The sequence below is a fragment of the Apaloderma vittatum genome, unplaced genomic scaffold (assembly GCF_000703405.1).
Source record: "Apaloderma vittatum isolate BGI_N311 unplaced genomic scaffold, ASM70340v1 scaffold8066, whole genome shotgun sequence".
Lineage (NCBI taxonomy): Eukaryota > Metazoa > Chordata > Aves > Trogoniformes > Trogonidae > Apaloderma > Apaloderma vittatum.
In genome coordinates, this window is record NW_009719933.1 from 1 (window position 1) to 16,047 (window position 16,047).

At 38.4% G+C, this 16,047-nt stretch overlaps 1 protein-coding gene across 1 annotated transcript; it reads left to right on the forward strand.

Moving 5' to 3' along the window:
- Positions 1 to 2,686: 2,686 nt before the first annotated feature.
- SDHA (succinate dehydrogenase complex, subunit A, flavoprotein (Fp)) lies at positions 2,687 to 15,002 on the forward strand. The gene is made up of 14 exons (XM_009870828.1): positions 2,687 to 2,768; positions 3,076 to 3,237; positions 3,611 to 3,754; positions 3,901 to 4,065; positions 5,336 to 5,484; positions 6,813 to 6,937; positions 8,189 to 8,357; positions 8,861 to 9,056; positions 9,862 to 10,033; positions 11,336 to 11,454; positions 11,830 to 11,941; positions 13,124 to 13,254; positions 13,775 to 13,888; positions 14,740 to 15,002. The coding sequence occupies exons 3-14, from the start codon at positions 3,638 to 3,640 to the stop codon at positions 14,824 to 14,826; spliced, it is 1,656 nt and encodes a 551-aa protein (XP_009869130.1). The 5' UTR covers positions 2,687 to 2,768; positions 3,076 to 3,237; positions 3,611 to 3,637; the 3' UTR covers positions 14,827 to 15,002.
- Positions 15,003 to 16,047: the final 1,045 nt, after the last annotated feature.

A 16,047-nucleotide genomic window follows, 5' to 3' on the forward strand; every position in this document is an offset into this window, starting at 1 on the left:
GCACAAAGTGCTTTGTAAAACGTCTGGCAGGTTTGTTTTAGCTGATCTGTAAGCAGTCATTAGCGAAGACTTTATTTTCCCTCTGCGTTGAAGTGAGTGTTTTTAGTTTATTTCCACTGTCCTCCCTGTGTGTGTGTGAGTTGGGGATAGAATTGCAGAATGTCGGGTTGGAAGGGACCTCTAGAGATCATCTAGTCCAGCCCCCCTGCCAGAGCAGGATCCCCTAGGGCAGCCACACATGAAAACGTCCAGGTGGGTTTGCCACCTCCCTGGGCAGCCTGTGCCACGGCTCTGTCACCCTCACAGTAGTAAATGCAGAGGAAAAGGACCCTGAAGGTGGAGCTGTAGTTGTCCCTGTGTTATAAAGCAAGTGCCGAGAAGACAACCTACTGAGATAGAGAAAGGCCGAACTGGCCCAGATGGGACCTTTAATTTTACAAGGACCATGATATTCCTGGTAGCATAACAATTCAGGACTAGTGTAATCAGTGTTTCCTTCAAATTTTGGTTATGGTCTTCTGCTTTGTGGACTTTTATTCAGACTCATTTTGAACAAAAACTGTGGCAGCAGAAATTATTCTGTATAACTATTAACAAAAAAGTGTATATGGATGGGAATAGCAGTTCTGAAAACTGTTTTGCAGAAGCTTACATGTGTAAAGCAATCTGTTAAACAGCTGTATGGTTTTAGGGGTTTTTGTATTATTTCTAGAGTCCTCTGACACAAAATACATTTGATAACTGCTTATAATGACTTCATGCAGTAAGTTTTTTCTCAGAAGTAGATTAGTTGCAAGACGTCATGGCAGAATTGTGACTGGAGATTGCAGCAGGCTCTTTACTCTGAGATAAAAAAAGTGGGTCGATTTCTTTTGAGGCCTTAGGGTAAAACTGCAATTAATAGCTCTTGGCATTTTCCTTCCGTGTAATTTTTTTTCCCCCAGTCATTTGCACTTTCTTTAAGTGATACTGAGTATGTACGCATCTGTGTGTCATCTTTGCATACACCAAAGACTTTCTTTGAATTGCTTTAGGCAATAACCAGATACATTGTTGCTCACCTACAGCAAATAATTTGTTGCAGTAAAAAGAGCTGTATTGATGCCAGAACAACATTTTGGAAACAAGCAACAGTAGTATAAGGTAGAGAGTGCATGGCTGCCAGATCTGAAGTGTGCAGTGTAGCTGCCATGTCAGTTAGATTTCTGGTAGTCTAACTTCAGTTGCAGTCAGGCCTGAGAAAGAGGTTTTGCTGCAGAGAGGATGTCCCATTTTAGCTGGAGGTGTGATTGCTGAGAAAGCTGTTTTGCAGATAAATTACATCTGATACTTAGGTTTTACCTGGATGTCAGTGAAGTAGCAGATCTGATTTTGTATATGAGATATTAATAAAGATGATTAATAAAGCAGCTAAAATGGGTGTGGAATTGCCCCAAAGCATGATAACACGGCAGGGCAGAAAGGGGAGAGTTACTGCCAGGAGGAGGGTGCTCAAAGAACTCTTTATTAATAGGTGTTAAGACTGATCTGATTTAAAGATGGCTGTAAAAACCAGAAGTGTGTTGGCAAATATGTCACATTAGATTCACTGTTATGCAAGAAGATGATTTGAAGAAACTAATTTGAGAAATGATAAAACTAGGTTAAGGAAGGTGCACTGCAAATCACTTCAGGGAAGGGGGAAAGAGATGGACGTTTTAGAAGTGATAAGGTAGAAGACCTGGTTGATACCATGTTATAGGGTAATTGAAGCATGAATCTAACAGTTGCTGGAAAAAGCAAATGTAACTCCAGTGTGTTTTAGGATATATTTCAAAAGGGGAAGTGCTTATGTCACTGCACATGTCACTAGTATGACGTTGTGTTGTATGTGTTGAGTTAGGTATGTTTCTCTCAGTGGTTTAAAGAAGCAATACTGGATTCAAGAAATTGGATATTTATACTGTGGAGACTAAAGTTCTGATTCTTTTAACCAATTAAAGCAGAGACTAGATACTGGGTAGATTTGGGTGCTGGGGTTTTTGTTTTGGCTTTGAACATGGCAGAGGGGAGGGAATAACATTACAGAAGGGCAAAACTGAGTCCTTGTGCTTCATTTTGGTAAAATGGCCACTAATTAATAGAGTATGAAAGAAACAAATATCTCTAGACTTGAAGCAGTGATGAGCTGGAACAGCTTTCCCTCCACCTAAGTTTTTTTATCCTCATTACTCTTTGACAACCTGAAATAATTCAAATTCTAAGGATTACTTGCCATAAGAGGTATTTTCCATTAATTCCTGTGGTTCCCTTAAAGCTGTCTCCATCTTTGTTTACTTAAGGAAAAAATGTAAGAATACTATGTTAATTGCAAACATATTCTTCTGTCAGTGCTGCCTCAGATAGGACTGAGAGATTGGTTAGTTTTAGAGATGTAAATAAAAGGTAGTCTGTGACATCCTGTGGCTTGCAGGCTCTTCTCTTGTCCAGTCAAAACCTTTTCTCTTGTTTTTTGGATAGGAATATAGGAAAGCCAGAACTTCATTGCAGGTAGCTTTAAAATATGTTGATACAATATTCTCATATATGTGGTATCAGTGCAAAGTAGAATTTTGTTATAAGTGTAGGGTAGCCAAGAATGCTGAAAGTCTTCCTTGTGGAAACATTTGTTCCATAATAGTTATTCTGACTTCTTTCCATAGTGGCCAGCAGCATGCCAGACTCTTACGCGCAACTTGCACTTCACAGCCTATGGAAAGAAAAATGCTTCTACAAAGGTTTCTGATTCGGTATGTTTGTACTTTTTGTGTCTTAAATAACAGGTTAGATAACACACGTAATGCTTGAGAAATGTGAAACAACCACGTACTTGACTTTCAGTGGAGTGTTTTGTTCAAGGAGGTAGTGAGATTGTTGCTAAAATGAATTGCTTTTTTTAATGATGGTTTCCACCCAAGAGAGTATCTAACAGATGTAGTATTTGTAGGGAGAGTCTGTTAGGACCATTAAACCTATAGTGCTTGTGTCTTCATGGAAGTTAAGTTTGGCCTAGCTTAGAATATTTGTGATCATAACAAACTTGATTTATTTTTCCAGATTTCTACACAGTATCCAGTAGTAGACCATGAATTCGATGCAGTTGTTGTGGGTGCCGGAGGAGCAGGTTTGCGGGCTGCATTTGGTTTGTCAGAGGCTGGATTTAATACAGCGTGTGTTACAAAGCTGTTTCCCACCAGGTCTCATACTGTTGCTGCGCAGGTGAGAAATGAATTAGATGTTTAAAAAAATGCCTACTGTTAGAAAGCTGATTTTGATATGCAAGTGAACATCATGTTTCAAGGCCGTGCTTCCTTTTATAAATACTGGATATTTATTTGAAACTGTTTTGCAGAGCAGTATGTGTTTAGTTTCCATTCGGTGTATTTTCATTGCATTCAATGTAACTTTGTGATTTAATGTGTTACATAGAGCAAGAGCCATTGTGAAACCAATAAATTGTACAGCTTTTTCACAGCCACATTAAATCTGACTTTATTTCTTGTACACAGAGACACAAATGGTATGTGATTTGTAACCTGCTAAAACTGTACTTCAGTAATGTCATTCCAGGAAAATGGATTTTCATTTTCAGGGTGGGATCAATGCTGCTCTGGGAAACATGGAGGATGATAACTGGAGGTGGCATTTCTACGACACAGTGAAAGGGTCTGACTGGCTGGGTGACCAGGATGCCATACACTACATGACCGAGCAAGCCCCGCATGCAGTGATAGAGGTGAGACTCACTGGAAGTCACATCAGCCATAAGTATTTATAACACAGGCTGGCTTCCAAAGAGGTTTCCTCACTAGGAATGCAGTAAAATAACTTGTTTGATTGTTATGCACATGAGTTTCTGATGCTTGTATTTGGGTTCAACAGCTGGAAAATTACGGGATGCCATTCAGCAGAACTGAAGAAGGAAAAATCTATCAGCGTGCATTTGGTGGACAGAGTCTTCAGTTTGGAAAAGGAGGACAAGCTCACAGATGCTGTTGTGTTGCAGACAGGACAGGACACTCACTGTTACATACTCTGTATGGCAGGGTAAGCACCTGTGACGTAAGCTTGGTATGGGTTTTTGTATTTGCGATTAATTATTTTTAACTTTCCCATCTGGAGTTTGGGGGAGAAGAACAAATGACACCACAATAAAACCTCACCAAATCACAAAAAAACCCCAACCAACCCAAAACTAACCAACTGAAAAAACACCCCAAAACAAACCGAAAAGTGTGTAGCTGTTCACATATGAATGAGGAATCCAGGGGAACGAGTGGTAACAATTCTGAATTTCCTTCCTTCCTGAGGCAACGTGGAAGGATGTAGCCTAGGTGATGCTTGATTTTTTTTGTCAAGAGTATGCAGAAATAGAATAAATTGAAAGATCATAGTTTTAGTGGCTCTCTTGAAGAGAACAGATGTTTTCTGTACCCTGTTAGCTTTATGGGCTCTGGTTGTTCTTCATTGTTAATGCGTTTGAATCTGTTAACTAGATCCAAAGAGAATTTATGTAAACCTTCCCTGAAAAACTTTTTTTCAAAAAAATCTGATGCAGCAGCATTGGGGAACTCTGAGAAGATGTACAAGGCACTGTTTTCTTTCACTCCTCTTCAAACAGGGAGGAGGGGGAATGGAGGTGTAAACGCACAGAGGCCTACTGTGCCTTTCTGAGCTTGCTGTATGGCAAGTGACTGGTGTTCCAGCATATGTTCCTGTCAAGTCTACAAACTGTAATTGAAAAATTTGGTTATGTAAAATTGGTAGTTGAACTACTTGAAACTTGAAATTAACTACTAGGAGCTAATGTTTTTTAATTCACGTAGTAGCTAGCTAATTGCTTTCCTTCAGGTACACGGTATGTATCTGCTGCTGCAGTACAAATGCTCCGTGCTGGCAAACACTGGTCTGATGCCTGAGGGCGTGAAAGAATGTTTGACTCAGTGCCCGCTGCCACTGCTGGTTATACTGGGCTCCCGGGGATGTATTCCACTTCTCTGCAAGAGGTTGAGTAAAACATGCTCCTACAAGCACCACAGCTGACTGAAGTGTTGCCAAATGTGGAGGAAAATAACAAGTCATAGCTGACTAGCTATGGCTTCTCAGAATTAAGTGACTTAGTAGCTACTTCTATCTCTTTAAGCTAGAATGGATTCGTTAGCAAATTTTTATAAAGATTTGTGTTGAAGCTGGTTTCCTTTAGAGTTTGTTGGGGTGGATTTTGTCCAAATAGAGGCCAAATACATTCACAGTTTTGAAGACAGGCTGCTTTGGTTTCTGGATTTTTCTTAAAGTTCCTTTTTTTATTTTCCTCCAGTCTCTAAGATATGATACAAGCTACTTCGTTGAATATTTTGCCTTGGACTTACTTATGGAAAATGGAGAATGCCGTGGTGTTATTGCCCTTTGCATAGAAGATGGCACTATACATCGTTTCAGAGCAAAAAACACTGTCATTGCCACTGGGTAACGTAATATTTATAATGAAGGACATAAAACTTGAGCGTGCTACTAGTTGAAAGTGTGTGTTTGTACATGTATTTGAATCCACAATGTGGAGATGCCACAGCTTTAAAAATGTAATTTATATGTTCATCTTTTTCCTTTTGTGATCAAAAGCAATATAATTGAATACAGGCATTCCCTCTGAAAGAAGGCATCTATTAATTTAAGTGTAAATTTAATATGAAGTCTAACTTTGAATTCTAGAACAATGACATAAAGGTGAAATGTGTCAGAGCAGAATGTGTGATTGAGATGCTCTGAGATTTTAAAAATGTGCTATTTAAATCAGACATTGTTGCAATTCTATCTGTACGTATATATCTGGAGGGTTCTGTTATTCCTCTAGGAAACCCTCTCTTTTCAAAATTTGGGAGAATCTATTACATAAAGATACTAAAGTTTTAATTGTTGTAGGATGAAGTTATTGGATGCAGATAATTTAACATGATTGCAAAAGTATGTATAGCTGTATTAGAATGCTGTATACACCCAACAGCGATAAGCAGCCAAAGTTTCTCCTCTGTTTCAGCATGACAGATATGTTTATAAATATTTTGCCTAGCAAAATACTGAGTTTGGTTGCCCATATAATTTGGCTTTAAAGCTGAGGCTGTTTCCATACTTGAGTACTTTGAGGTACATAAAATATGTAGATTTATATTTCTTTAGAGAGCTTGCTCCTGAAATTGGGAGTATTTGCAGTGCTCACTAACATCAGAAGCTAATGTGTTTGCTTTAGGCATAGGAATTCTCTGTTACTACCTAATTTTGGGCAGCTAAGTTTTGAAATCTGGAGAATCAGGGCCATATGGAGGATTTAAACCATTGTTGTTTGTTGTTTTTAATAAAACTGCTAATAATAGTTCAAATGGAGCCTAGTGCTATTCGATTGTGTTGAGGGAACTTTCTGAAGTAACTTTTTCTGGCAGAAGGACCTCTAGTACTTACCTAACACAGCAAGATAGTAACTATCTTGCTTTGGAAGTTTTTTTTGTTGGTGCTTTTTGGGTTTATGGTTTGTTTTGTTTTTTTAATTTGTTTGTTGTTTGGACCTTCTGCCACCAGACATTTTTCAAATATGATTGAGCATAACAGGGCAATACTAATTTTATTTTATTTGAACTTCCTACAGGCGATGGCAAAACTTACGCACCTTTCTTATTAACCCTCTGCTTGATTGCCACTGTTGTGCAAAGAGCATAGCTGAGTGGTGTGTTCTGGTAATTTTTTTTTACTATTTTATGTCATTTTTTTTTTAGTGACTAATTCTGTTAACTTCTGTGTTCTAGTGGGTACGGTCGCACCTACTTCAGTTGTACCTCTGCCCATACTAGTACGGGTGATGGCACTGCCATGGTCACACGAGCTGGTCTTCCTTGCCAGGACTTAGAATTTGTACAGTTTCACCCTACAGGTACAGAATATGAAATAATACTTACAACATTATTTCTAATGATTGGAACATAATTTTTTTTGTCATCATTTTAAAGTGTGCTCAAGTCAGTTTGTGATTTTCTGCAGCGCTTTGTTAGTTGTTTGCGGCAGGTGTTCAAACTTGTCTTCAGCTGCTGTGGAATGTAAATCTGAGAGTAAGACTTAGAATGTCAGAGACAAGCCTTGGCTGTTCAAATTTAAAGGCCAGTGTTCAATATTTTAAGGTGCTATCTTTACCATGCTAACAGGTTTTAAGAATTTCAAGTTGAAACTATTTCACTTCTTAAACTTATATTTCTTCATATCTTAAAAATATTGAAGACTTGGATATTGGGTACAGGAGTGATGGAGTAGATGCAAATGTTGCGAGAGCTATGTACTAGAATCTTTTGTGGAAGTTGGGTAGTTGAAGTAAAGGAATATATTTAGGACTGTAGTTTTATAGCACAGAATCAGTATTTAAACTGTGGATAACAATGATCATGGACCAAAAAGAAAAGATCTGCTTTTTTGGTTGTAGCTAAATAAATGTTCAGTTGCAACTTGTGATAAGTGGTGATTTTTATTTTTCACTTCACTCAATTTTACAATGTTACTCTTGTTATAGAGATCCAATAATCATTTGACTTCGCTAAGGTTTCTCTAGTCAAAGCTTCATTGCTTGTCTGATAATTTCATTGCTTTTAACACAATTATCAAGTGCATAAGTTGGTTAGCATTTTTGTTTTCTATCATGTCCAGTGCTGAAGGCTAACAGGTAGGCCTTCCTTCTCTAAAGGGAAAGAAGACTTAACTGAGTAGGCTTTCCTGTTCCACACAATTTGAAGCCATCCTGTACTGCCTTAGCACAGGAGGGGACGGAAGAAAGATGAGCAAACGGACCTTGAGATAATTAACAACTGTTTTACTTTAAAATCTTGAACGAAGTAATTACTGAAGGTCTACAAAATCTTTATAAGTTTCCTTATATATTGTTGGGTGCAGATCTCTTCTAATATTTTAGATACCATGAGTGTTTTGAATTAACTTGCTCACCTTCCAGGAAGAGTGTTTAAAAGGTATAACAGTACTTGTTCCTGATCTTTCTTGGGGAACAGTTACTAGTGCTGTGATTAGGGGGGAATAAAATTCAGTGTCTGTGTAGTATTTAAAGAAGACCTCATTTATTTAGTTCTGATTGTGAAGCTGTAAAGAGAGTATCTTATTTGATGGTGGTTTTCTGTCTTGACAGGTATCTATGGAGCTGGCTGCCTTATAACAGAAGGATGTCGTGGAGAGGGAGGTATTCTAATTAACAGTCAAGGGGAAAGATTTATGGAGAGATATGCACCTGTTGCAAAGGATCTGGCTTCCAGGGATGTAGTATCTCGTTCTATGACCATAGAAATCCGTGAAGGAAGGTTAGTTAAATATTCTAAGAAAGTTGCAGAATGAATACTTAATCATACTAGACTATATGTGGTACAATAATTCATTTGATAAACCTGATAATTCACCAGAGCAAGCTGTAATAACTGTTAATTGAACACTGTATGCAGGGCAAAAATATTTTGCTTGGTAATTCCTAATGATACTACAAGGGAACAGGAGATGTTAGGAATATCCTGGTTGAATTTGGTGCATCTAGAGACAGTTGCTCAAACAAGTTTAATGTATATGATCATATTATCAACATGCTTTGAATTACTATGAAAATAAAGCTGGGAGGTGAAAACTCCACAGATTTTGCCAGGTTCAACAGTCTTTTCAGATATGCTAGATACTAATTTTTTCAGGTAACTTTAAAAAAAAATAATTTTTTTTCACAAATAAATCGGATTAGAAGTATTGCTGGTATTAGCAGAATTCCTGTTATGTGTTCCAACGTTGACTTGTTTGGGTTTTTTGGTTTTTTTTTTGGTAGAGGTTGTGGTCCTGAAAAAGACCATGTGTACTTGCAGTTGCACCACTTGCCACCACAGCAGCTAGCAACCCGTCTCCCAGGAATTTCAGAAACAGCTATGATATTTGCTGGAGTTGATGTCACTAAAGAGCCTATTCCTGTTCTGCCTACTGTGCATTATAATATGGGAGGTATTCCTACTAACTACAAAGGACAGGTAAGTAATAGATCAGTTTTAAGATTATTTTTTTCCCCCAGTGTGATGATAGGAAATGATTTTCCAAATACAAAAGCATTAACAATTTTTTTCATAAATGTAAGGATGCTGAATAACATTAGCTTAATGATAAGATTCTAAATAATCACGTCAGAGTACTTAAAACACAGACCTAGTTTGTTTTTTTAAGTAATTTGAGAGCCACGTTCAAGCCCTTATGGAGATGAAAGTTCCAAGAAACATCTAAAATCAAGTTACTGTCACATCTGACGATTCTCTTATTTTTCACATTGATAATATATAGTTGAACAGGGATCAAACTAGAGTTCTATTACAGTCTATAACTGCAGATAATGTGTATTAATTTGCTGTACCTCATGTAATCTCTACACTTAAGCAGATTCCTTCAGCTCATACTAGTTAGAAGTCAATGTGATAGTGTCAGCTGAATTTTTGTGTTCCGGTAACAGTTTTCTTGATAATTTTTAGTGTAAAATTTTGCCTTACAAGTATGTGCAGATCAGATTTTCTTCCTGTGCCTTTCTGACTTGCTGCGGAATTGTGATGAGTATATGGTTCTGTTTCACGAGCATAACTAAAGAAATCTAAAATTTTAGTACCATTTTTATTTATGTAATATTACTGCTTCCCCAGTTGAACTAAGGTATTTATGGTTTTAGAGTTGGAGAAAGCTATAGGTTCCTATACTTCATCCTTACATGCACATGGCCTTTGGAAGCAAGTTGATTTGCACGGTTACCAACTGTTTAAGAAATGAGTATGAATTGGTTGTCTGAAATGCCAGGTGATCACACATGTGAACGGTGAGGACAAAGTGGTACCTGGTTTATATGCTTGTGGGGAAGCAGCCTCGGCATCTGTCCATGGTGCAAACCGACTTGGAGCAAACTCACTTCTGGATTTGGTGGTCTTTGGTCGTGCTTGTGCCCTTACTATTGCGGAGACATGCAAGCCTGGTAAGTTCCATGTTTTGTCTTTTTTTAAGAGATGTTTGCCTTTATGGTTACGTTTCTGCCCAACGAAGAGTTGTTGCTACATAATTCAAATGCAGAGTGCTAGGCATAGACTCTTATTGGTTAGAAAAGGCAGAAAATGGTGCTTGTGCTTTTTAATAGGCATGTTCTTTGTGATGCAAATGTTTGACTTGAACATCTGCTTTGTGAGTTGATCTTTCTAAAACTAGAATTGGGTCAATGCTACTGCCAAAACCAGTTGAGATTTTTCACAAATTAGCGAAGCAGGGTATTAAATATGAGTACTGACTTGTATACATCCTGCACTGCATTTTCTACATGAAGATTAGTCTGTCTTACACTTGGCAGCAAATTCCAATATGCAAAAGTGCCATCTTGTTGATTAATAAGGTGGACTGCCTATGCAAGTGATAAAAGATAGATACTAAAAATTCTAACATCCCCTTCCCTGTATGTGGATTACCACCGGTGAATATTATTTTTAGATAATCTGTTCAGCAACAGTTAGCTAAGAAAACAAACAAACAAAACCCAAATACTGTAAGGGGCAATTATATTGCCAGAGCAGCTGAAGTCCTGTAATAGTCATCTGTTTTCTCCTTGCTTAATGTCCACTTTGATAAGATTTTTCAGTCTGAGTGTGCAAAATGCACAAAGTGATGATGGTTCCTGATAGAATAAGCTTAGATCTAGCAGTGCTTGTTGGCTCTGCCTTTGTACAAACATTTATATGGATCTTTCTGTGGCTTTTTTGAGTTTGAAGTTGCAGGATGGTTTTTTTATTAGTCTGAATGCAAAGTTGCATGTGAGATGAAGTGTCCTGGTAAGATGCCATGTTTGGTTTGTTACCCAGTAGCAGATGGGATGCAGAGCTTGTGTAACTGCTAAGCTTGGTGACTGGCCCCTTGTCTTTTAACAGATTCAAGAGAGGTTGGGAGGTTTGGGGATGAGAATACAAGGAAAGTATAGGAGAGTACGTTAAGGTGCCACAAGCTTATTCCATAGTTAAGAATAATTTGCGTCAAGTGCTGTTTTTAAGGAATTAATAGCTCCACTAATTGTCACAGGAAAGAATATGATTCGTGTATTACAGAGACCTCTATTTTTACATGTATGTGGATACTATTGGTGGGAGTTCAGGGAAATAGTAGTTAACCTGCACCTTAGAGGAAGAAAACGGATCTTGCTTTAGTCAAATCTGACTTGTAGTAGTTGTTTGTCTATGAAACTGCCAGAACCAAAACCAGGCCCACCCTACTAAACTTACTGAAACTTTCTTGATAGGAGAGACAGTTCCTTCCATTAAACCAAATGCTGGTGAAGAGTCAGTTGCTAATCTTGACAAATTAAGATTTGCTAATGGATCCATAAGAACTTCAGAAGTGCGACTTAACATGCAGAAGGTAAGCCTGGTGAAGCTCTGAAGTGTAAGGTGGGAGAAACCGCAAGCGATGAAGGTTCAATCACTTTGTGAAGTATTATTCAGGATCTGCTTTGCAGAAATAAAAAGCAGTGTGAGAAGATTGTGCCTAGCAAAAGCAACATCAGTTTTGTTAGTTTCTTCTTCTCTTCATGGTTATTCCTCTTGGATAGTTTACCACTATGTTATAGAGTGGAGTTTCCTCTGTTTGGAGTGCAAAGAAGAATGGGTTTTCTTCAGACTGCAGACATGCTTGAAGTCAAAACAACTTCATTAGTTTCAACAGAGCTTGATGTAGTTATGTGGGATATTATGCATACACAGCATTTAAAACTGATTTTGTTTTACTGTCTTGCAGGCAATGCAAACCCATGCTGCTGTATTTCGTACTGGTTCTGTACTCCAAGAAGGCTGTGAGAAACTTAGCCAAATTTATGGTGATCTGGCTCATCTAAAGACATTTGACAGAGGTAACTTGAGAGCAGAGACTACGCTTTGGCCAGAATACTGTCTGGGAAACGTGTTATGTGGGATTTTGTTTGTTTGGTTGTTTTTATTTGTTTAAATACTATGTGTTGCTTGAAACTTTGGCTAAAGACTTTGACCGTTTTGACTATTCCAAAATATTTTGTAGAGCCCTACTTGCTAAGCGTGGTAATCAGTGACGTACTTGATTGTAGTGATCTTTTTCTGGTTGTATACACTTTCAAAGAAGCCAGAGACTGAAATCAGATTTAACTGTGTAAGGTACTAACTGCAGTTTTCTCAGAACATGATGTGAAGTTGTTCAGCTACTACAATGAACTTTGTAAATATCTTCTGAAAAAGGCAAGGGGTTGTGAAAAGGTAGCAAGACTATTGAGGCTGCACCCTCAGTTTTCATTCATCAGCTGAGCAGGTAGTGCTGCATACAGATACTGCTGTGTGTTGCAGTTTATCTTAGAACTTAATTAGTTAATTAAGAACAAACGTTCATGTACCTTTTGTTCACTCACATTGTGTATTTCTCTCCAACTACTGCTACTGGATGTGTATCCTAACGCTGAAAGTAGAACTGGCTTTCTTGGACAGCTCTCCCCAGGCATCAAGGAAAGCACTGTAGTAGCTTAGGATGTAGGGGTCAAAATAAAGATGTGTTCATGTAAGTGAGTGTGAGTCCACCCGGGAGATATTTAAATTAAGAAGTATGTATATCTAGCAGCATTGGTGGCTGTTTGGGTTTTTGGGTTTTGTTTGTTTGTCTGGCTTTTGTCCTCTCTCTGAGGCTGGGAGGGAAGGGAAATCCCTGCTAGGGATCTACTTGAAGAGCTATTGTCTAGCCGCATCTTGTGATATGAAGCAAAGGTGTGCGAACTGAGTTGTAGGTATGGTATAAAGCAGGCAAGAATCTATGGTGTAATTTTGTCTCAGTAGTACACACGCAGCAGGGACACCTTGTAGAACTACTGAATTTTCTAAAGATCCATTATGATTGTTAGGGTGTAGCAGTCATTACTGAGCCTAGCAGGCAACAGTGAGTAATTCAGTATTGCAGAGTGCTATGACTGCAGCGAGTAGAGCGTTGGCTAGTTCAATTCTAAGTATCAGCAACAGGACAGAAGTAAATAGATAAATAGTAGAACATCTTCCATATCCTTTTAATATTTTACCAGGTATTGTGTGGAACACTGACTTGGTAGAGACCCTTGAACTGCAAAACCTGATGCTTTGTGCTCTACAGACCATTTATGGTGCTGAGGCTCGCAAAGAGTCCCGGGGTGCTCATGCCAGAGAGGACTATAAGGTACAATTATTTTCTGTGACCTGGATGTAGGATTGAATTTCCTTGTTATGTGTCGTCTGCTAGATTATTTAAAAGTTGTGATTGCTTAAAAGTACAGTGTTCAGAGTCGTATGTTAAGATTACTGTAGTTTTTGTTTGGGGTCCCATCTGCTCTATCTGTTCTTATTTGTTACATATAAAATAGGTGCAGCGTTGGGTAATGATAGAAAAGTTATTCCATATGTGCATCTGGATGATAGAGAGGTTTAAACAAGGGCTACAGTAATAATAATGTCATGAATGCATAAACAGAACTCCAAGCAGAATAACTGTCCTGTGCAAGGCACATTACCTTAAAGCCTTTGTTAAGCCTCATTATTTAAAATTTGATGTGGGCAGTGTCAAAAAAAAAAAAAAAGCTGGCTGGCTATTAGAAGATACGTTGTGTTACAGTTATAGTTGGAGTGCAGCTTAATCATGTGGTTGTAAAGGGATTTGCAGGTGTGATTTTTGGTCTGTACTAACCTAATTTTCTCCTTAGTTACGAGTAGATGAGTTTGACTATTCCAAGCCACTCCAAGGCCAACAGCGGAAGCCATTTAAAGAGCACTGGAGAAAGCACACCCTTTCATATGTGGATGTCCCATCTGGGAAGGTATGTTGATGTTTGAGGGCCTTTCTCACTGTAAACAGGCAGCAGCTCTCACAGACAGCTCTAGATATGATAATACTGCAAATGATTGTCATTGTCCAAGATACCTGATAAAGTTTAGTGTACTTAGAGAAAACAAACATTTGAACATTTATTCTGTTGTTGAACAGGAGGCATAACTGGTAGAAGTTACTGTTGATTTTTGGGAAGTGACTTTGCAATTTGAGCTGGAATTGTTTTTCCCCTTTTATGAGGCTAATTCAAAAGCTTTTTTTCTTTCCCTCTGACGGTGGCAAAACCTTGTTGATGCTTAGCATAAAGTTTTTACAGTATTTCAAAGACAGAACTGAAACCTGACTCTGTATTGAGTGTTGTTTTTTGTATCCCCTTCTCTGAATCCTTTTCATTTCCTCTTCCTCAATTCCAGCATCCTTGAATCTAATTTGAGGACAAGTGAGAACCCTTCACTTCTGAATAGCTGCTGAGGATGGAAAGATAGTGACACAGTTCTGTCTCCTGACTGATCTATTGGGTTGTCTGTCTCCAAGACTTTGCTATCCTAAAGAACTAGGAACTAGCAATCTTGGCCAAAACTTTTGTCCAAAAAGGCCTTTATATAGTAGTAGTCTTCTGATACCATTTCTGGTCAGGCTTTGTTTTTAGAGAATTGTCAGTGGTAACTTGGTGGAATTTAAACATTCCTTGTAAGTTACTCATTTTCTATGGAAGGAAAAGAATAATGGAGAAATTAGCTTAATGTCAATGAAGTCATTCAGTTATCTGTGTCATTTGGTCATTCCTGTTAGCTAGGCTGTCTTGTTTATCTTAAAGTTCTTTGTTCCCTTTTACTTTAGGTTACCTTGAAGTACAGACCTGTGATCGACAGAACTTTGAATGAGGAAGACTGCTCAACTGTCCCACCTGCTATTCGCTCATACTAGTAACTTACACTTCACTCGCAGCCCTCTCCCAGGGAGGCTTAGTGTACATAAGCATAGCACAAGTGAATCAAAATGGTATTGTCACTATCAATTAATGGAAAATGCTGACTAAACTTTTCTCCAGCTTGTATTCTGCTGTGGCTTACTGTACAATTATGAAAATGGAATGCAGGACAGCTTATGTTCTTTCAACCATCTGTCAAAAGTGACAGAGGAAAACACAAAAATGTGTCTAAATAAATTGATTAGAAGTCTTGTATTTGTATTTGTTGGAATATGCTGTTATGTATATAATTATGATGCTTTTATTTTTAATGTATAGTTATTTCCATATTTTAAGAATGAGAAATGCATTGCGATAGATTTAGACGAGATTGAGATGCTGAATTTTATGATGGAGGATTTAAGATCAAGGATCATAATTGCTCATTGTAACTGACATGAAAGAAAAGGAAATGATGCGCTAATAATTACAGCTTTGTTTTTTCTCAAGCTAAAATTGTGAAAATTGTCATATTGTTGTTTTATTATACTTCTACTGCAGTTACTTCTTCCAAAATATACCATGAACAGAATATAATCTTAGCAGCTAATCTCTTTATCAGTTTTGGAACTTCTGAAGCTGTTGCTGTGGTGTGTGCCCTGTGAGCATATTTCCTTGGCTGCCTTTTCTCTCAGAGGAACCAAGGGGCAATTTTGTGGAAGACTTACCTAAATCTTAAAGCTTACCAGACTTGAACTTAGTGTGCTTTAGTGCCAAGGTCTAACTTTCATCAGCAGAGCAACTTATAGCAGCATTTCTGTGAATAACATCCTTGTTCTTGGAAGACTGAGGTGCAGCTGAATGGAGTATTTCTTGATTTCCAACAATTTTTGTTTCCCTCGCTGCTGAAGGTTTTCTGTTGAGGGAAAAAATGTTGGAAAAACTAAGCTGTTGGACTGGTGCTGGTGGTGGTTGGAGAATGTGAATACCCCCTATTTGACTCTTGCGGTGTTTCTGTGCCTTGCCCCAGGGAGCTGAGCATGGGCTCGGAGCAGTGCGGGGGGTGCAGGCACTGCCCGGGCAGGGGCCTGTATCTTTACTTGCCTTCTTTTATGGACGGGTGCCGAGGGCGGAGGAAATAACGTTTCGTACATCTTTAGCATTATTGAAATAAAGCCGAACGCGGTAACAACTTTATTCCACCCTCCGGCCCCTCGCTGCTCGGTGCTTCCCCCCCC

Bases quoted from the DNA above. Each gene is read 5' to 3' on its own strand.
- SDHA (XM_009870828.1), top strand. From the start codon at position 3,638: ATGGAGGATGATAACTGGAGGTGGCATTTCTACGACACAGTGAAAGGG. The intron at 3,755-3,900 runs GTGAGACTCACT...TGGGTTCAACAG, and splicing joins CCCCGCATGCAGTGATAGAG to CTGGAAAATTACGGGATGCC. The intron at 6,938-8,188 runs GTACAGAATATG...CTGTCTTGACAG, and splicing joins TGTACAGTTTCACCCTACAG to GTATCTATGGAGCTGGCTGC.